Source organism: Kwoniella shivajii, chromosome 3 (genome assembly GCF_035658355.1).
Source record: "Kwoniella shivajii chromosome 3, complete sequence".
Taxonomy (NCBI): Eukaryota; Fungi; Basidiomycota; class Tremellomycetes; order Tremellales; family Cryptococcaceae; genus Kwoniella; species Kwoniella shivajii.
The window spans coordinates 1,868,929-1,888,527 of NC_085910.1; the positions used below are offsets into that span (position 1 = coordinate 1,868,929).

At 41.8% G+C, this 19,599-nt stretch overlaps 9 protein-coding genes across 9 annotated transcripts; 3 read left to right on the forward strand and 6 right to left on the reverse strand.

The window, feature by feature from the left end:
• Window positions 1-40: 40 nt before the first annotated feature.
• On the reverse strand, window positions 41-2,328 carry IL334_002883 (uncharacterized protein; the record flags this gene model as incomplete). The annotated part of the gene is made up of 6 exons (XM_062934621.1): window positions 41-73; window positions 139-279; window positions 363-504; window positions 578-807; window positions 914-1,560; window positions 1,905-2,328. 6 exons carry the CDS (start codon window positions 2,326-2,328, stop codon window positions 41-43), a joined length of 1,617 nt encoding a protein of 538 aa, XP_062790672.1.
• A 646-nt stretch (window positions 2,329-2,974) lies between these two features.
• IL334_002884 (uncharacterized protein) lies at window positions 2,975-5,490 on the reverse strand (the record flags this gene model as incomplete). The annotated part of the gene is made up of 7 exons (XM_062934622.1): window positions 2,975-3,013; window positions 3,081-3,718; window positions 3,786-4,026; window positions 4,092-4,837; window positions 4,904-4,939; window positions 5,062-5,197; window positions 5,434-5,490. 7 exons carry the CDS (start codon window positions 5,488-5,490, stop codon window positions 2,975-2,977), a joined length of 1,893 nt encoding a protein of 630 aa, XP_062790673.1.
• A 590-nt stretch (window positions 5,491-6,080) lies between these two features.
• IL334_002885 (uncharacterized protein) lies at window positions 6,081-8,054 on the reverse strand (the record flags this gene model as incomplete). Its single annotated transcript, XM_062934623.1, has 9 exons — window positions 6,081-6,104; window positions 6,178-6,210; window positions 6,262-6,341; window positions 6,420-6,642; window positions 6,753-7,188; window positions 7,304-7,510; window positions 7,608-7,632; window positions 7,731-7,860; window positions 7,977-8,054. 9 exons carry the CDS (start codon window positions 8,052-8,054, stop codon window positions 6,081-6,083), a joined length of 1,236 nt encoding a protein of 411 aa, XP_062790674.1.
• A 440-nt stretch (window positions 8,055-8,494) lies between these two features.
• IL334_002886 (uncharacterized protein) lies at window positions 8,495-9,182 on the forward strand (the record flags this gene model as incomplete). The annotated part of the gene is made up of 3 exons (XM_062934624.1): window positions 8,495-8,752; window positions 8,897-8,977; window positions 9,060-9,182. 3 exons carry the CDS (start codon window positions 8,495-8,497, stop codon window positions 9,180-9,182), a joined length of 462 nt encoding a protein of 153 aa, XP_062790675.1.
• A 245-nt stretch (window positions 9,183-9,427) lies between these two features.
• IL334_002887 (uncharacterized protein) lies at window positions 9,428-12,145 on the reverse strand (the record flags this gene model as incomplete). Its single annotated transcript, XM_062934625.1, has 6 exons — window positions 9,428-9,776; window positions 9,854-10,788; window positions 10,904-11,329; window positions 11,400-11,762; window positions 11,826-12,066; window positions 12,132-12,145. 6 exons carry the CDS (start codon window positions 12,143-12,145, stop codon window positions 9,428-9,430), a joined length of 2,328 nt encoding a protein of 775 aa, XP_062790676.1.
• A 574-nt stretch (window positions 12,146-12,719) lies between these two features.
• Window positions 12,720-14,080, forward strand: IL334_002888 (uncharacterized protein; the record flags this gene model as incomplete). Its single annotated transcript, XM_062934626.1, has 4 exons — window positions 12,720-12,742; window positions 13,156-13,298; window positions 13,581-13,791; window positions 13,954-14,080. The coding sequence occupies 4 exons, from the start codon at window positions 12,720-12,722 to the stop codon at window positions 14,078-14,080; spliced, it is 504 nt and encodes a 167-aa protein (XP_062790677.1).
• A 668-nt stretch (window positions 14,081-14,748) lies between these two features.
• On the reverse strand, window positions 14,749-16,018 carry IL334_002889 (uncharacterized protein; the record flags this gene model as incomplete). Its single annotated transcript, XM_062934627.1, has 4 exons — window positions 14,749-14,861; window positions 14,929-15,031; window positions 15,262-15,605; window positions 15,841-16,018. The coding sequence occupies 4 exons, from the start codon at window positions 16,016-16,018 to the stop codon at window positions 14,749-14,751; spliced, it is 738 nt and encodes a 245-aa protein (XP_062790678.1).
• A 325-nt stretch (window positions 16,019-16,343) lies between these two features.
• On the forward strand, window positions 16,344-17,521 carry IL334_002890 (uncharacterized protein; the record flags this gene model as incomplete). The annotated part of the gene is made up of 4 exons (XM_062934628.1): window positions 16,344-16,721; window positions 16,804-17,177; window positions 17,316-17,427; window positions 17,492-17,521. The coding sequence occupies 4 exons, from the start codon at window positions 16,344-16,346 to the stop codon at window positions 17,519-17,521; spliced, it is 894 nt and encodes a 297-aa protein (XP_062790679.1).
• Window positions 17,522-17,832: 311 nt separating this feature from the next.
• Window positions 17,833-18,620, reverse strand: IL334_002891 (uncharacterized protein; the record flags this gene model as incomplete). Its single annotated transcript, XM_062934629.1, has 5 exons — window positions 17,833-17,944; window positions 18,074-18,107; window positions 18,273-18,426; window positions 18,537-18,557; window positions 18,618-18,620. 5 exons carry the CDS (start codon window positions 18,618-18,620, stop codon window positions 17,833-17,835), a joined length of 324 nt encoding a protein of 107 aa, XP_062790680.1.
• Between the last annotated feature and the right edge of the window lie 979 nt (window positions 18,621-19,599).

Consider the following 19,599-nt stretch of genomic DNA (forward strand, 5'->3'; position numbering starts at 1 on the left):
ATGGGGTTGCTCGTCCCATGTACAAGAAACCAATGTATCGTTAATCTCTTCTTCTCGACGGCCCGAATCGTGTCTGTTCACTCATATTAGCATTAACTCTATCCATTTCTTCTGCGAATATGGGATAGAGACACTTACCAAAGACACTTCTCTAACAGTATATCTCTCTAACAGACTTCTCAAATTATTCTTATTGAGATCGAGAGTACCATTTTCCAACTTGCTGTTTTGCGGGAAAGATGATAAAGAAGGTATTGTCACATATACTGCTATCACAGTCTGGATGATGATGGTCAATATGCGATTCTCATCAAGTTCATCCTTTTTCGCGCATGTGAAGAAATTAAATGTGATATGCTCACTTTTTGCACCAGAGCATTTACACGCATAATTGTATTCATCCATTTCCAGCTCATCTGTTCTTCGTACCAATCTTCTTTTCCATATGGTGACGATAATTTATCCGATGGATCATCATATACAGGGATCACTACACACGCGAAGCTACAAATCGATATATCCATGTCAATTGGATAAAGACGAATAAGGCATGATAATAAGAGTATAAACTACTCACGCAGAATGACTGAATGCTGGGCCTTTCCTATATAATAACCAATCACAACAGAATTTTATACCATCTTTTACGACCCATCCTAATGACCTGAAATGATGATATGCTACGTATGAGACCAACAACGGATCGTCGGGTAACAAAGGTGTTTGTATCGAAGAAGTGATTGAGGTGGATGTGGGCGGAGTAAGCAGGAGTGATAACAAAGAGGGACCAACGGGAAGGTATGTTTGCTGTAATACATTGTTCAGCTCCGAGCAGACTGAGTCGAGCCAAAATTAAATGCAAATGTTCCATTATGTTACAATTCAAAAAAGAAAAAAAAGTTCAAAAGCTTACAGTGGTAGGATCAAAGATTCTTAAAACACCTAATCCCAGACTTAGGAACAAAGCTTCTTCCAAGCTCAATTGAAGATGTTCCATTTCTTCGACTAAGGATTCGTCGAATAAATCTTCTTTCAACTCTTCTTCTTCCTCTTCGTCTTCCACTCCGTTATCTGCTATTGGAGGTACGGAAGTAATGGGAGCTGGCGCTGGAGCTGCTGGTGCTGGTGCTGGTGCTGGTGCTGGTGCTGGTGCGGGACGTCTTTTAAATGCCTTTCTACCTCTATTACGATTTTGATCAGGTCTAGTAGGTCGGACCAAGAATGTCTGAGGTGTCAACTTCATTGGATCAATCGTATTCGCAGCGGCAGATGTCGTAGCGTCGGTCGAATTTGAAGGTGTAGGTGAACTTGATCTGATTTGATCTGACATATCTACAACATCTTCATAAACGTCAATGTCAATTTCAAGTGCTTGATCCTCTTCTTCATCCTGTATACTCCCTGGTAGACCTGGATCTGCAGAGTTCGTCTTGGCAGTAACGGAAGAAGTAAGTAATGCTTCAGCTTGTTTCGCGGCATTTAACATGGCAGCTGCTCGATCAATCTTGAATTGTTTTCTTTCCAATCTTCGTTTTTCTCTCATCTGTTCAGCGGCTAGGGCTGTGCATTTCCAATGAACAAGCATCAGCAAAGGAACATCCTTTTTGGCTCGTTATCGTGATGTGTATCATCAGATTTCGGTGAGAGAGTAAGACACAAGAGATAGAGGTAATATGATTTATCCCTCAGAAATAAAAGAAGAAGTTTAATAAAGTCCTCATCCATACAGTGTATGTAAGACTGTTGAGCTTGTTAAATTTATTCATCATTGGGAATTCGTTTTGGTGGTAGGGGGAGAAAGATGATGGAAAAGTAAAAAGAATAGGAAAAGTCACAGTTGACATTGTGAACTGATTGGATACTGTCATAACTTGGATGAATCAAGACGACTTGAAAGCACTCACTCGCACCACCTTTTAGTAACGCAATCTTTCTTTCCCTCCACGAAGGTTCACTTCTACTCAAGGTACCTTTACCGAAAAAACCTTTTGTGAATATAATTGCTTTTGATCTTTCATCTTCTATCCATACTGATCTTGTGATAGGGTCAAAAGTACCTATACAATTTGGTATCTCTACTTTATTACTTGCACTTGAAGAGAAAGATGGTATGTACGATGATAGGACTGAAGGTTGTCTTGATGATGAAGAAGAAGAAGACGGATCAGTGGAAGATGGAAAGAATGGGGAAGAGGAGGAAGACGAAGAAGAAGGGGTGTTGAATAAAATAGGCAAGGGATTAGCATATTTCTTTTGATTCGCTAAATGTCTTGCTCGGCCAGGATTAGACTGTGGTTTGGAGGTCGATGGACCTGTGGTGGTGCTCATGTTTACCAGTATACGACCAAGGAATTCAGCCCGAAGTTGACTGGTCAAGAGTCAAACGAAGATTATCTAAAACCAACGAGGATGTTCAACTTTAATTTCGGTGAAAGCCAGCAAAATAATTAATGCATCGAGTGGAGGTGAAAGAAGTTATTCCCAAAATTTGTTTCGTTCACAATCAATAGATAATAACAATTTTCGACGTATTTCTACTCTACCATGCAGCGATCAATCATTGTGTAACATGCAGATCACGATGCACCTCGTAGCTAAATCGAGAACATCTAGAAAGAGGTCATGATATTGATTAAAGGAATTGCATATTCTCTGTTTCAACCTCCGATCCAAAAACCATACTAAAATGTCTATATTGAAGAGGAAAACTTACACCTGACCAGAAAGTAACACATGACCACAGCGATCTCACAGCGTACAGTGTATTTCACTACCCTTACACCCATAGAAACGCAACATAAATTATGTAAAAATGAAGAGATAGAAGAATATTAAACAGTTAATTCAAGAGATTATCCCTGCGCCTTATATAGAAGAGGCAAAATTAAAGTAAAGATTGTATAATGATATTTGAAATTTCGGGGTATATTCAGTAGTCGAGAGAAATTGTTGACATTGACTTGCCGAGAATCGATTACTTGGATTTGTCCTTGGGAGAGAAAGCGTGCTTGATCTACGATATCAAACAGATTGTTAGCGTATAGACTCGCAAGTCTCCTATTACGTTCTCAACCACTCACCTTGCCAAAGATGTTGTTCTTCTTCTTCTTCATATCTGAATCTGTGGTTTGATCTTTGACATGAGCTGATTTTGCGGGTGTAGTAGCAGGAGTGGAAGTTGTCGAGGCAGGAGTACCGATATCTTTCGCAGGGGTAATAGGCGCTGTTTTAGCGGGAGTTGCAGGAGCTGCTGCAGGTGTAGGAGCAGAGGTAGAAGGTGCTACTGCGGGTGTAGGAGCAGGGGCTGCGTTTGATTTTGCTTGAGGTGAAGGGGTGATTTTGTCAACATTGTTTGAAGTGTTATCTTTATCAGATTTGACATTCGAGGTAGGAGCGTTTGGTGCTATCTTGGGTTCTGATAAAGGACTATCTGAAGCAGCAGCTGTTCTTACTGGATCTCTCTCTGCGATATCTTTCTCCCTCTTAGCGCTAACACCTGGGTTTGGTGAGGTTGGCTTTGTTCCCGCAGTATCATCTAAGCTTGTTGAAGCAGCAGTTCGATCTTTCTTTGGATCTTTATCCGACACAGTGGTGATGATGGGTTGAGGAACGGTTTGATGGTTGGCTTTAGTCTCGTGTTGAGCGGGAACATCATGCTTTGGCTTAGACTCAGGTTCTTTGTGGTTGAGATTGACAGTACCGGGAGGTGGGAGAGAAGCTGTTCATGTATTTTTGTTATGAGCTATTTTTTCACCCCACACTCAAGGGAAAGGATAGTGACTCACTCTTAGGCTCGGCGGTCTTAGGTAAAGGCACGTCCGCTACTCTACTGTTGCCATTGGAAGTGTTAGCTGTAGTGGAGGTAGAAGCGGTGTTGAGTTTCAACTCGTCGACCTTTTCCTGTAGAGCGTCAACTGCAGATGCAGATGGGGCTGTTCCGACAGGGGCGACGGTATCTGTGGGAGCGTCTGTTTTGTTTAATGATCTGACATCGATACCTTGAGCTTTAGCTTCTTCAACCGAAAGCTGGAAATATTCAATGATTGCTTTTAGCTTAACTCTTCCGCATAAAAGGTCAGATCTCGACTTACAGGAGCAGTATGAGCTAGATCTACACCGGTGAGGTTTTCGACAGCGACAGCGGCGTTTCCAACAACAGCACCGATGGCGGCAAGAGCACCGGCAGCGAATTCTGAAGCTTTCTCAGCGATACCTTGTTCTTCTGTTCCAGGAGCAGGGGCTTCACCGATGTTTGCTTGTTTAGCTACTTTCTCGATTTGGACTGAAATTGGTTCGTCCGCTAAAGGCTTAGAAGCTGGAACTGCTTTTTGATGATGAGTGTCCAAAGTAGAGGTGGTGGTGGTTGCTGCTGGCACAGAGGCGGGAGCGGCAACAGGAACAGGAGCAGGAGCTGATACGACTCGTTCAGAGGTGGTGGTGGCAGTAGCAGTAGTGGGTGAAGAGGAAGTAGTTTCAAAGTCGGTATGATGTGTATTTTTGGTTTTAGGTGAAGAAGGGAAAACTGCACCTCCGAGAATAGGTGGACCCAAAGCTGAACCTGGAGCTGAAGAAGCGATTAAAGTTGAAGGTTCAGTTTTGGTAGCTGTAGGAGCTGGGGTATCTGGGATATTGGAAGCTGGAACAGCAGATCGGACGGGTCCTGAGTTGTTGAGAGCTGAAGGTTGATCTTTCTCCGTTGGGTGAGCAGTTTTCTCCGATGATGCAGGAGCTGGAGTAGGAGTTTTGGCAGCTACGGCCGAAGGTGAAGCTGATGATTGAGAGTGAGAGATAGGTGCGGGAGGTGCGGTGTAGACGTTGTTCATGTTTCCGGCGGCGTCTATAAGACCAACTCGGATCAGTGTTTATATTTCTTGGTGTGTAGGTAGGAGATGATTCAGCTTACCCCATTCTTTAGCTTCATCCTCTCTTACTTTCCATTCTGCGTCGACGAAGATAATCAGCTAAGCCCTTCTCACCTTGTAGGAGGCCGCACAAAATAACACGTAGCAGCGAAGGCGGAATAGAGATCTTTGCTTGAGGGGAAAGTGGAATGAAACTCACCTCCATCTACAACATATTTGAAAGCTTGTTTCTCACCCCAAGGTAAAGGGACTTGGGCGGTGAAACTTCCATCAGGTTGTTTTTTCAATGGAGTAGCAGTAGCTGACCATTCATTGAAGTTTCCAGCGATATGGACCTACAAATGAAGGATTGTTCATTGTTTATTGCATGACGCGGTTGAGGATGTAAACAAACGTTGTATTACACGGAATAAAGGAATGATCATGGAAGACAACAATGGTCAGTCTAAAGTCACGAGCGAGCTTGGAACTTATTGTGATGATACATCGATATATCCCCTCCGCTCGACATCTCATCGATCCCCACATACTTGCCAGACAGAGGTAACGTCGATAAGTGACAGTAACTCACGGATTGTGCTCCGGCACCCCAAGCGAAAGTAGCTGAATGTTTATCGTTGTGACTCATCGTTTCTGTATTATCCAAAAGTCTTGTTATCAGTGTGTTTGTGTGAGTATCAGTATTGTCGAGAGTAATGTTGATATGATCCTCTCAATGTCTGTTGATCGATGTGAATTGTTGGTTGTTGATGATGATTGGGGAAAAGTAAACAATTATCACGATCAGAGTTAACGTTATGGAAAAAAAGCTTTCATGTGTTTATGGATACGTGGGATTGTGTGTGGGGGGGATGACGACTTTCAAACCCTTTTCACTCAATAATGTTGTCGAATGACATTACAAAAAAGGTATTACAAACAGGAACCACATGCTTTGTTTTCTTTTTGTAATGGGCTGATTACCCCGATTCAGGGTCATTCATTAGAAAATGGGAAAGGGGGGCAAAAAGATCTGGACTCTCGAGTAATAAGCTAAAACTCTGAATGTGGCATTTTCATAAAACATTACATTAAATTTACATCCCGTTTGTTTTGTTCGTGAGAGGAAATGCAATGACGCAAGTGTAGAACGAGCAGATTCATTGACTGTATATGCATGGGCTATGTGTTCATTTCGCAACGTGAAAGCGTACTGGTTCCTCCATGTAAATGGTCCGTCTACTCGTTCCAAGCGATCACAGCCTAGAGAAAAGCATATATATGTCAGCCTAAATCCGTCAACTAAATCGATCAGTCTAAACAAAACGAGACTAACCATGCAGAAGACACCGAATGCCATTGCAGCGTACTGATATCTTATAATCAGCCTTTGATTCAGCTACTGTCAATTACGACTTACCTCTTTCAAAGCTTGTTTAGCGCTTCTCGATTCTGCAAGTAATTCAGGTATGACACTGACACTCGCTATATATAAGAAGCCTGTAAGGATTTCCAATCAGATCACTCGTAAGCAAAAACAATACATATTTGTTGACAAAGATGAAATTGAAGACTCACCTCCTGCAGTCATGGGAATGACCAATTCACCTGCACCAACACTAGTTCCAAATAAACCTTCACCGATCTTAATGACGATATCTTTATTTCCTGCACCTGAAGTTTCCGCAATCCAGATGCCTAAAAAAGTACCTACGAATGCACCTACGGCAGTGAAGAACTGGGATCCCATAGCTTGAGATTTCGTGAATCCGGATTTGATCAAGATTGAGTAATCTGCGATCTGTCATTGAACGACCGGAGGAGTTCCATCATAGAGTCAGTATCGCAATAAGCTTTGTCGTCCAAAAGAGTAAAACAGAAAACAGAATCTACAACGATGATTACACTCACCTCATGTGGAATCTCATGACAGAAAGTAGCTATGGTAGTTACGGCACCTAAAGCTGGACTAGAGTAAAAACTAGCTGCCATAGCTAAACCATCCGTTATATTATGAGTGAAATCACCGAACAAGTTCAAATAAGCAGATAGTCTTAAAGATGGATTAGTCTCTTTCTTCTCTTCTTGATGGTCCTTTTCGTTTGCGCTTGCGTTTGCGGGTGGAGAAGGTTCAATGGAAGTTACGTCTGAAGGAGATTTACGCGATCTCAATTCATTCCCACCGGTCGAAGTTGATATTGAAGTTGAAGTTGCTTTCCCTTCAGAAATAGAAGAATGTGAATGTGAATGTGAATGAGAATGAGGTTCATTCCCTGCTGAAGAATTGAGTACTCTCATAGTTTTATCCAAAACGAAGAATGCCGCGAATCCGAGGAAGATCGCACCACTATTTACATTGTCAGCTGGATTTTCCGACTACCTCAGTATCGAGTATCTAGCTGATATTGGTCCTTTTTTGGTATATTTTTGTCTCGAGATATGGAACAGTAATTCCAACTCACCCAATAACGATATTCCTTTTTCCTTCAACGTTGATACTTCTTTCTCCTGAACAACCCTCATGACCCTCACCTTCACCAAAGAAAGAATGCGGTACGAGATGCAAGAAAACGTCTCCTAGCAATCCACCTGTAGCGAACGCTATCATTGTGTTGAGGGATGAAGGCTCGAGTGTAGCTGGAACAGCCAAAAGGATGAAGTTTGGTATTCTATGTGTATTGTTAATTCGGTCAGGCTAGGCTAGGCTAGGCGTAAAAAGAAAGATACAAGACTGGGATCGACAGAGTTTCATAGAAATTTACTCACGATGAGATGTAAAATGTAGCCAAAACTATAACAACACATTGACCAAATTCAGCAAACAGCCACGGTCTTTTCCCCTTTTCCGGATGGATATTACAGTTCAGGTAGTTTTGCTTTCACACTCACTCGAGTTATAAGCTGGACTTTCGAACGGAAACAAAGTAGCGAAAATAGCTTTCATGGAAGTCTCATGTTCATCATGACCATGTCCATGACCCTTTGTGTCCTTTGTAGGTGAGTGAAAGAACTCCTGAGTCTATTTTAAAAAATCAAATCATCAACAATGTCGTATTTTCTTTCCACAAGATTCCTTATTTTCAACATCAACATCCTCCGTATCCAACCGGTTCGAAGGTAACTTGGTCAATTTACCTTTTCTGATTTGGCCAGAACAACAGCTGTGAAAGCCAGTATGGTCGCTAGAGCGAGTAAGGTTCTTCGAGTGATCATGGTTTCTTCTTTTCTGCTTTGCTTTTGATGGCTTCTTCTGGTGCACTTGATCGTGATAGGTATCAGCTTAATCAGATAAACTTTGTTGATATCGTAGATTATTCACCATTCTCCACGTCGCGCGACTCCCCCCTCTCTGCACCTCGAACGCGAATAATGGGTGGAGATCACCGCTGAAAATTGCCACATTCAGATGGGGGGGGGATTTGGGGATTGCTAAGGATGACGTCAGTAGTCACCAGTCAGGCTGAGACCTCTATTTCGTCTGATCTCATTGTAAGCGAAAAGAATATATATATATATATATATATATATATATACGATACATACTCTATACACGATACTTTTCATCTCTCAACTCGAAGCCCACAACATAGTCTACCTTTGCATTATACAATCTACGACAAACCAGTCAGTTCCTACATAACTATTTGTACGACATGTTCCACTCAACCAAAAGAACACTTTCGATACTTTTCCGTACACCTTTAATCCCGCCTCCTTCAGCTCCTGCAGCCGTTGAGTTATCCACTTTCACTTCGCCTGGACCATCCAGACTTCGAACTAGAACTATATCGAGCTTATCTATTCGATCGACTACTACTACATCAAACTACCTGTTAGGTAGAAGAGGTTATGCGAGTGACAAAGGTCAAAAAGAGTTATATAGTGATGAAGCTGGAAGTACAGGTGCTGGAGTGAGTCTATCGTCGCCTTTCATCGATAGTGTTTTGAAGGAGAGAAGGTGGGTGAAATGACTCATGTTTAAGAGGAACATGAACGAGATGGAGTCTAAGGAGAAAGAAAGTCTTCTTGAGCTAACCAGCGTTCAATCCTTCCAGACAGACGACGTAGCTCATACAGACGCAGCATTCAATAAAGATCCCAACCCAGACTCATCAGCTAAATCAATAGAAAACGAGGTGAGTCACACTTGATCTGCGTTCAGATGGACAAATCGAAGTGATATCAGCTAAAATTAATCGCTTCTGCTGCGTTTGATAGTCTGGCAAAGATTTCACTAATCGATCTCCTGCCAAAGGCGATTACTCACATTCACCAGGGAAACAAGGTGATAAAGATAGTGAAGTCCCCTTGAACACAAGCAAGACGGAAGCCGAGAAATAAACGATAAACGAAGTATTGGATATTGGATGGGAGAAGTTGAGGGTCAGATCGAATTGTTGGAAATGACACCTCAGGTCTGTTAAGAAAGTTTTGAGAGCTAATAAATAGTATCCGTGGCGAGAGAGCAATAATCAAACCAATGTAGCATTTAAATCTTCGTCAAGTATAATGTAATAAATTTCACCGCATGGCAATGCTCGAAAATGCATACAAACAGTATAGTCATAATCAAAAGAACGCTACAATTACATTTCCTCATCCAGTCCATCGAGATCTTCAGCTGCTGCTGCATTCCCTTTGAAGTCCAATTTCCTCTTCTTACCACCTCGTCCGTTTTCACCTTCGTTCAAAAATCTAACATCTCTTCCTACTTTTTCTCTTAAACCTTCTATATCAACCGAATCACTCTCTTTAGCCCATTCAAGTACTAAATGTCTGCCTAACAGATGGGTGTGTTTCAAAGCTTCCATAGCTCTTGAAGCTTCTGTATGAGTCGTGAATTCCAAGAAAGCGAATCCACGCGTGGAAGCTGCTCCCGTCGACGATGGAACTGATTTCTTTGGTAATCGAAGAGATTTAAGTTGACCGTACGCACTATACAATGGTATACAACATCAGCAATTGCCTTCATCAAAAGATCCTTTATCGAGAAAACAAGCCAATTAACTTACCTGAACAACTCCCTTACTTCCTTCTTTGAAACTTCGAATGGTAAATTCTTGACCAATACTTTAGTTCCTTTTGTTTTACCTTCCATTGCATCTCTGTCTTTACCCTTTTCTCTACTATTTTCTTTCTGATCTTCTTCCAAACCTCTTTGAGCGAATTTGACTTGTAATACTTTGCCATCAATCTCTAAACCTTCTAATCCAGCTAAAGCTTTTGAAGCTTGATCTCTAGTTTTAAATCCCACAAATCCATATCCCATTGATAGTGTCTCACCTGCACGTTTTGGATCTTGTTTAGTTTGTACTCTCGCGAATGAGAATCCGGGTAACGAAGATAAGACACCATTCAATCTTGAGGTCGTAGTTGTGAAATTCAAGTTTTTCAAGAATAACGTTGATCCCGATTCATCATCCGCTGAAGGAACTTCTTTTATATCAGATACTTTTTCAAGTAGGGCTTTTGATTCTTCTAATTCTTTTTCTGCTGTTGATATAGGTTGTACCTTTGATTCTTCTTTGAACATTCCTATCGGTCCTTTTTCCAAGTACAAAACCGAATTACCAAGTCTACGATAAGCTAACGCTTTGAATGCTCTACCCGCGTCCATCGGAGTTTCATATTCTATCACTCCTAATGTTCCTGAAGGCGGCAATAAGACTCTAGTGAGTTTACCATGAGGAGCAAACAAATCAGTCAACGATTGTATTGTAGTCCCAAATGGTATATTCTTCACTAGTATGATGGTTTGAGATCTTGGCACTTTTGGTTGTAACGAGTCTAACACAATTCCAGCTTCTTCGAAATACTTTTTCGTTTCTTCAATCACAGTAGTTTCAGCAAGTGCAAGTTTGACCGCTGCGTTTCCGGATTCGCTATTCAGTAATTCAGATTTGCTTATTCCCATTCGGTTGGACACTGAAGCTGCAACAGCGTCGCTCTAATGGTTCACAACCACCAAAAAGGATTAGCGAAATGAGCAAAGCAATGAGCTGAGCTTGTCGATGAAAAACAAAGGATGAGAGTCTCTTAGCTGTAAAGGGAGAACCACTCACATTCATATAAAGTGTGGCCCAATTCACACCCTTTCTACCTTCTTCTTTACGTCTTTCCTCTACACCCTTTTTCACTTCTCCTTTGCCTTCAGTAGCTTTTCCCAATACCTTTCCATCCACTACTCCAGCGACGTTTGTCGTTTGACCGGGTTTAGATCTTCCAGGTAAGACATGTAATAATCTACCTTGGAATGTAGTTTTGTCCAGTGCTTGATAGGCCGTCAATGCTTCGTCTGGATTATGATATTGTAAGAAAGCAGTTCCTAATGGTTCACCCGTTGTTGAAGATATCGGTAAATGGACTTCGTCCACTCTACCATATTTCGAAAAATGATCTGATAGTTCCGAAGAAGTGACTATGAATGCTAAATTTCGGATGAACAACCTCCCTGTTGATAAAATGAGGGATTCATCAGGACTCATGTTCTGAACCATACAAAACCACGATGTCAGCTTTCTCACTTTTGATATGATGAGACACTCAAAGTCGGCTTACGGAAGGTTCCCCGTCATTCTGTAAGGCAGTTTGTCTCCTTCTTAACCAAGCAGCATCATCATCCTCCCCATCGACATTCGCATCTGGGTTGAGCTCAGGTTCTGATGATTTCTCTTTCCCTTTCTTGCTTTTCTCCTTTTTGGTATTTAATCCATCGGCTATCCAGCCTTCATCTCCTGGTACAGCGTCTGGTTTGGATGTAGAGGTAGGAGTGGCTTTATCTCCACCTTTCATTACATCCATGAACTCTTGTAATCTCTTTGAAGGTCCGGCTGCAGGTTGAACATCGGGTAGTGGTATATCATTGCTTTTTGACACCAAGGACGATTTCGACTTTGATTTTGACGGCGCAACAGCCAAAGGCTATCTCAGTAGCACGTTTCATCAGTACTCCTTTCCATATTCAGTGATATATTGAACACTCGCCTCATCTCTCACAAAATCAACTTTGACTTTTCCACCACCGAATTGAAAAGTACCATCAAACCAATCTTTGACTAATTGAGCTTCGACTTGATCTTTATATCCTACAAAAGCAAACCTCCTCTTTTGTACCAATTTCAAATCTGTTATCGTACATGATGACGTTGATTTAGGTGTTGAGAGTGTTTTACGAAACGTTTCTGGTGAGAGTGATGAAGGTAAATTCAAGAATATCAATCGTGACCTGTTCACATAAATCGAGACAAGGTCAGCTTTTTTTGTATAGCTACATAAATCGAGATCATGTACTCACATTGTTTCATGCAGTATTGTTATGGTCAGTCTGTAAAATAATGTGGGTGACTTTGTTGAGTCTATATATCTATCTACGAGCAACACCGCTTGAAATAACTTTTGAACATTCTGAACATTTTACCTCAATCTTGTCAACATAAATCTTCAAATCCCATCGCCACCATGAACGGACATCACCGCCATGCACTTCTCTTTAAATGAGTAATCCCATTAAGGGTGGTTCCGTTCATCCTGTCAAATCGTCTGTATCGCTTAAATGAGGCTGCTTAACACCGATGTGCTGTCCTGGTTGTAAAGGTGCCACTGAGCTATCCGAGTGTTATACTGTGGGAGTAATTACCGAATTCTCCGATTATCAAGCATTACGATTTTAATATTGTTGTATTAATGCTTCATGGTATGGTGGTCTGCTTTCGCTGCATAGGAATCTCCAGTGTACGCTACTCTGGGATTGGATTGGATTGGAACTGACTGTTTGGGACATTGGAGATTGGCACAACGACAGGTTTTTCAACGACTTTGATCAAGACAACAGACATCTAATATAGATCTTCTCCTTTTCCCATCCATCAATAATTCAAAATGCCAGGTGTTCGTGACATCAGGTGAGTCAACGGATCCCTATGCGAGCTTTCAGCAGGATGTATCGAGGATAGGAAATTCGGAAAAATGAAATAAAATAAGAAGGATAGAATGGCAAGGTCATCAAGTCGGATTCAAGGATCTACATTCAAGCCTAGAAGGGAATGGTATGGAGAAGACGTTGACGGAAAGATATAGCTAGGAATCATTGCTTGAGAAAGACTCTTCGCAAGTTCAGAGAGGAATGATTGTTGGAATGTTTGGAAAGGATGAAATTTGGGAATTATAATATGAATATGATCGAATGCTGACTGAATTTGTTTTTAACCTTGCTATCCAAACTCTCAACTACCTCAACCTTCCTTTCAATGCTCAAAATATCTTATTGTCATTTCCCCCTTCGTCCCTCATTTGAACAACGCGACAAATCCAACAGTGCCGAGTCCTTCATCAAGGCTTACTCATCCCATCTTAAAAGATCCGGTAAACTCGAAATCCCCACATGGGTCGATATCGTTAAGACTGGTTCCCAAAAAGAATTGGCACCTTATGACCCGGATTGGTACTACGTACGAGCTGGTGAGTTCTCGTTTTACTTGGAAAGGATAAGAGAAGGAAGGACGCAGAATGGATCTGGATCTGGATTTGGATTTGGATTTGGATATGGGCTAGGGATAGTATGAGATAGAGTGGGCTCAGGATGTCTTTTTCTGACCGTCAGTCAGAATGAGCAATTTTGGGCGTTTGAGTAGAAAGGATGGCAGGGAAACGGTCCTTGTACTTCCTGCTGGAAAATATACATCGGTGAAAGGTGGAAAAAGTTAACACAAAACTAAATCTGTTTTGATCAACTTGGGATAGCCGCCGTCGCTCGACACATCTACCTCCGAAAACACGTTGGTGTAGGTGCCCTTGCCAAACTTCACGGAACCACCAACCGAAGAGGTACCCGAAGATCTCACCACAGAGACTCTGCCACCGGTGTTCAACGAAACGTAGTTCAATCTCTCGAGAAGATTGGTGTACTTGAAGTTCACCCTGATGGTGGTAGACGAATCAGCCAAGATGGAATGTGAGTGACATATCTCATCATGCTTGTCGGTTCACTATGGGTCACACGCTCTTTACCCATCATGGACAGACGAGGGACGACCGGTGCCCACCAACACCGATTAAGATATCAGTGATCACGCGTATTGAGGAATCATGCTGATTCAATGTCGTCAATTCACAGGAGAGATCTTGACCGAATCGCCACCGCCGTCCTTGAGACCGAGCGAGAGGAAGTAGAATCTGAGGAGGAGGAGGAGGAGGAAGATGAGGAGGAAGATGAAGAGGAGGAAGAGGCCGATGAGGAGTAGACTATTATTCTTTGAAATTTGATCTCTCTTAAATTGCATTTTTCAAATTTTAGTTGTTCGTCTCAACATCAAAAAAAAAAGAATAAATGGGGTTGATCGATTCCCAGTCGGTATTTCTTTCTATTTTATACATCAGGTCATGAGATCATTTGTTCCCACAGCAACCATCCGATTCATTTCAGCAGCAAATAGAACATATAAAATCGGACAATGGTGCTGACCGTTCGTTGAAGGATGAAGCAGCTATTAAGTGAAAACGGCGGGGGGACATCGTAAATTGTGATTTGACATCAGACGAGATGTTTCTACATTAAGCAAAGGACAGTATTGATATTCTGGCACCCTAATGAGCAGACATTGTTCAAGATTACATGGTCGTATATATCTGCGGTGGTGGGCATTCCGCTTCTATCATCCGTGTGCGACCTAGGTACTTCCGTTGGGCATACCGTTTTCAACGTCACATTGGGCTGAGAAAGAGGCACAATCTGAAGGTTATGCGACTTATACATTGACTCATTGGGTATGTCATAAATCTATAAACAATGCAAGCTATCTGAGATCTATTGAATCCTTTTGTACGTTTCACTCTTTACACTGCGCTTTTCCGCTTGTCTCGAGTCGAAGAAGTACAACTTTTCATTTCGTCTATTGATTTTCTTCACATTTCATGCCGATTCTTTGGTAAGGAACGGGTCATTTGCAAGTTCAGCGTAGGCAGGTCTGGCTAAACTGTTCAAAGCTACTTTAACGTCTGTTTGGATATCTTGTATGAGAGCCTCTGTTATTCGTTTCAGGATATGTTCAGCTCAAAATGCTTTGACGAGATGCAGGTCCTATGAGCTCACCTTTTGATACGTAGTCTAATTCAGGTCTGATGTATCCTAGAACCAACACGGACATGTGATGTCCATAGAAATCTGCTTTGAAAGGGTGCATGATGTGTACTTCCTGTAAATGAGCAAACAGAAGAAATTCAGCGTTCTTGGTAGAAAGTACACAACCAGATTCCCATGGATAGATTCTGACAGTCCGTATTTCCCGAGAATCACGAAGAAGACAACAGGGAAAGCCATGACAGATACAAACCATACGTGACCCCTTCATCTGAGCTTACACCACAATGGACAATGAGATCCGCCACCACCTCTCACACCGATCGAGTCAAAAAGATCACTCACAGCAGTTATTTTCTCATTTTTGAAATAAGGGTTCCATCCAACGCTCATGACCATTGGCCAAATCTTTTCGTCTTCTTTACTCCATCTTTGAGCGTGTTGTTCAGGTGGATAAGGAGCTGTTATAGTTGGTATACTCTCCAATGCTTCATTGCTTATATCATCACCAAATGGGTTTTGTTCACTACCGGATTGTAAAGAAGGTGTTGATGGGCCCGAATGAATAGGTGTAGGATAAGTTGAAGGTAATGGTGTTGAAGATGATGGATGGATTCGCGCGAAACCATAATAGATCCCCGTCATGTTTAATGCATTGAGTGGGTCAAGTGATGTGTCAGGTAAGTTCGCTATACGGTTTGGACGAATGTTGGTGTCGTCGTACGAGAAGACGAAACAAGGATATTATCATCATCGTATGAGTTGAGTTGCACATCAGTAACCACAAGGTCGGGGTGAGGCGAAATGTGCAGATGACCAAGCAGGGTGATTGTAATTTGATCAGAGAGATGTTGTAACAAATCATCAGCACACTATCTTTTACCCTCATCTCGGATATTATGAAGATACAAGCGTCCCGCTCACCCGTTGGTATACCTAAAAACCTAGCACCTCTTCCAAACCCTTTCGTAACGCTTCCCTCTAATTTCATGGGATAAGGTGATTCAGGTTGATCGGGACCTACGATTGTAGGTCTGCTCTCGCGGGACGTGGGTGCCATTGGATGGTTTGGGGGTGCTGGCGACGTTGATTCTGTTGTCATCTTTAGTATGTCGCTTTCGGTGGTGTTCGTATGGGGTATCTGTGAGTGAAAGCAAAGATATAGATTCTGAGGAATGTTTATATATGTAAATATAGTTATCTATAATCTTCCATCGGTCTATTGTCTATTCGGTCACATCATCGATACATCTCAACAAACAGAATTACGTAATGCGGTTATCTCCGCTTGGAACTTTTACCCGGGAAATCCGATCATTCAAAGAAGTTATAAACTGAAAAGCTCATCGTTCGTATCACAAGTCAAGGGGTGCATATATAGCTCTCATAGCATAGGTGGATAGCTGCATGTCTTTGGTAGTCGCACCATGATTGGTCCTCGTATGCTGTCCAAGTCGATCCATCGATTCGTACGATATGTACACACGATACCTCCTCCACCAGCTGTTCCTCCTCCTTTGACTCTTCAATCGGTATCTCCACTAATTAGACCACATAAACCTTGTTCTTCTACAAATTATTCGATAATCAAATCTGATGATTTCTCATTCTGGCCGGGATTCTTCACTCCTCAAGAATGTAAAACCCTACTTGAAATGGCATTGTGGAAACTAGATAGGGTGGATACGACTCTCAAGCGAAGGCGTGGTGATAAAAGTGTGAAAGATATTCCGACGGTGTTGACATCCCAAGATGATGTACAGGGGTTACAGTTACTTTTTGACAAGAAATATGGATTTGAAGAAGTAAGTCCACTTCATGTCGTCTCTGTCAGTCTGTCATCTTTTGCTTTTATCATAAAAATGGTGACCATTTGTTTTCCAATAGGGTCACTACGATTCCGTCATTCATCAATATCGAGAAACGCTTTTATCGTCTCTACCACCTTCATCACCCCCCTCTCTCAACTCAATCCTATCTCGTCTGTATGCTCTACTACCCAACTTACCAGTAAATGACACAGATCCAGATTCAGGAGTATTGCCTCCGAAAGGATCTTTGACTCATTTACTTCATCTAGCGCCTGAAGGAGAAATCTTAGCGCATGTAGATAATTTAGAAGCTTCGGGGAGTGTGATATGCGGCGTATCTTTAGGCGCAAGTAGGACATTAAGATTGGAGAAGAAGGAGAAGGATGGTGAAGATAAAGGAAGTCAAGGATGGGATGTAAGGTTAGATAATGGCAGTGTGTATTTACAACGGTAAGTCACATATGACAGTCAAAACAGACTATCGTTCACATATATCCTTATACCGTTTCAATCAACGACGTTACATTCATCTCATCCCAAACAGTGATAGTGGACAGGTTAGACAGCTGAAATCGATTATGATCTTAGTGATACTGTTCGATATCATTATGAACATTCAATCTTACCTTATTCATCTGAAGGTTCAGTATGGGATGGAAAGAAATTACAGTCAGGTCACAGAATAAGTATAATGATTAGGGTGAGTGATTCGTCGTCATCCTTGAATCTTTGATTCGTGACTAAACTTCGCATACGGTATATAGGATGCACCATCAAGACCAGCACACTTATAGATAGAATCCAATTATACCTAGCACTTATATACCATGATTTGCATTGTTTACGCTATTTATGTACATCACCGAGATTAATTTAGATCATACATGAAAAATCTTATTTCACTATCTTATTGAAATGTGACCGATTCAATACGTCTGCTGTGAGAAAGGCCAAATAGACATCAAAGTAGTTGTACAGATTCAATGATTTCTTCGAGATGGATCCTTTTCTTCACAAAATAGCTTTCATCCATCTGATTCTACTAATCCCCAATTCTTACCTATTCAACCTTTATCTCGTGTATGTTCTTTCCTGTTTATCTCGCTCAGATGGCATGACGTCGATAATCAGCTAGAGATTTGATGTAATATGCCGTACTTGCAGTTGCTAGTGCGCATACTGTAGCTGGAATTGGCATTCGAGTCTTGATCGTTCGTCTACAACATTGTATCAAAAGATGAAATAACGTCTGGTCAGCAAAAACATCTTTGTTATCTGACAACAAAATGTTCCGGATGAAGGGAATCGGATTGACGAATGGGTATGGGAAATGAAGAATAACTCACCTCAAAGTGGGAACTACCAAAGCGGCAGATGTCACTACAGATACAACAATTTCCAGGTATCAACGTCCATAATCAATATGACACTGTATCACCTTGTTTCATCCCCAAGTTAAGATCCAATGATTATGATATAGTATCACCCGTCATACCTTTGTCCATCATCTCTTTCGAATATTTGAAAGGAAAGTGTTGTACTCACACGCAGCACCTTCATAACCATATTCCATCCCATCCCTTATTCTCATAGAAGACAGTAACATAGCACTTCCAATAGCAAAGGAAGCGACGAGAGAAGGAGTCGAGTTGAATTTGGTATATGCGAAGATACCGCCTAATAAGGAGGCTCCAGAGAGCTATTTAATCGATCAGCCGAACTGTCCAATCACAAACAAGGTGGGATTCATTATGAAGGCAGTCATCACTAGATGGATGGATGTAATCTTAGAAGGCAATGGGGACGTACTGCTCCTATTGGTTTATGAGACTATTGAACATATCGTCAGTTCATTCGGGATTGATCGGACCAATCAAGTTGTGAGCTTACCATGTCTATCGGATTACTTCTTGCCTTGAGTTGATATACCCGCCTGTTATCCTGTCTCTTCTAGGCTGGCTTCGGACGAAGGATGAGTGAGTGGTCAAGTGAGTGATTGATTGAACAAGGGACGAGCTGAAGATGTTGAGATGTATCCAATTGTATTATTACTGGATGTCAACGTCACCAATAATAGCAAAGTCACGATGATGGTTTATGGACTCATTCCGGTTGAATCCACCCGGTTAATCCGTTTGCCACCATACGCTTGTCACCGTACCTTACATGTATTTTCCTGTGTCTGTTAGTGGCAGATCAGGAAAGGGCTCCGAGGGTTTCCCCGTGGGTGCATCTCCACTAGTGACCTTCATGAATATAGGTATGACAAGGAGATGGGTGGCAATGCATAGTCATGTAATTTCCAAAGACTACTCGTCTACGCTGATCAACTGGTCCTCACAATGCGACCGGCTCTCTAACCGATCTTCCGGATGTTGAGTGCGATGATGGAGAATATGCTGTATCCATTTAACTTGATTCTTGGAAACGTATATTCAGCTTTGTGTACGAGTGATATACTTGGCAAGCAGTAAACTCTCATCTTAGGGATTTATCAACATCCAGACGGAGGTGAATGTCTGCGAGTAACTATGAACGGATGGATTGTGTTTTCGATTTGTATACAGAAGGTCACAGTTGTTTCTGTCTTGCAGATCTTGATGCGGATGATTAACTTGATCGGAACTCAGCACATTGCATTCCATGTTGTGTTTTCACAGTTGGATATCAGACAGAAAACATCTTCCTCGAATAAAATATGGGTGCAGTATGTCACAGGACTGCTAAGTCATCAGTGACTGTCACCGTAACTCAAGCCAATGGCAATCAGCGGCTAAACTATCTTCGTTGTGAATGGAACAGTCCGATAGACCTCCTCGTCTTAAGTGCCAACCTTGATCGTGAGAATAAAGGAGATAACACTACCACCCCA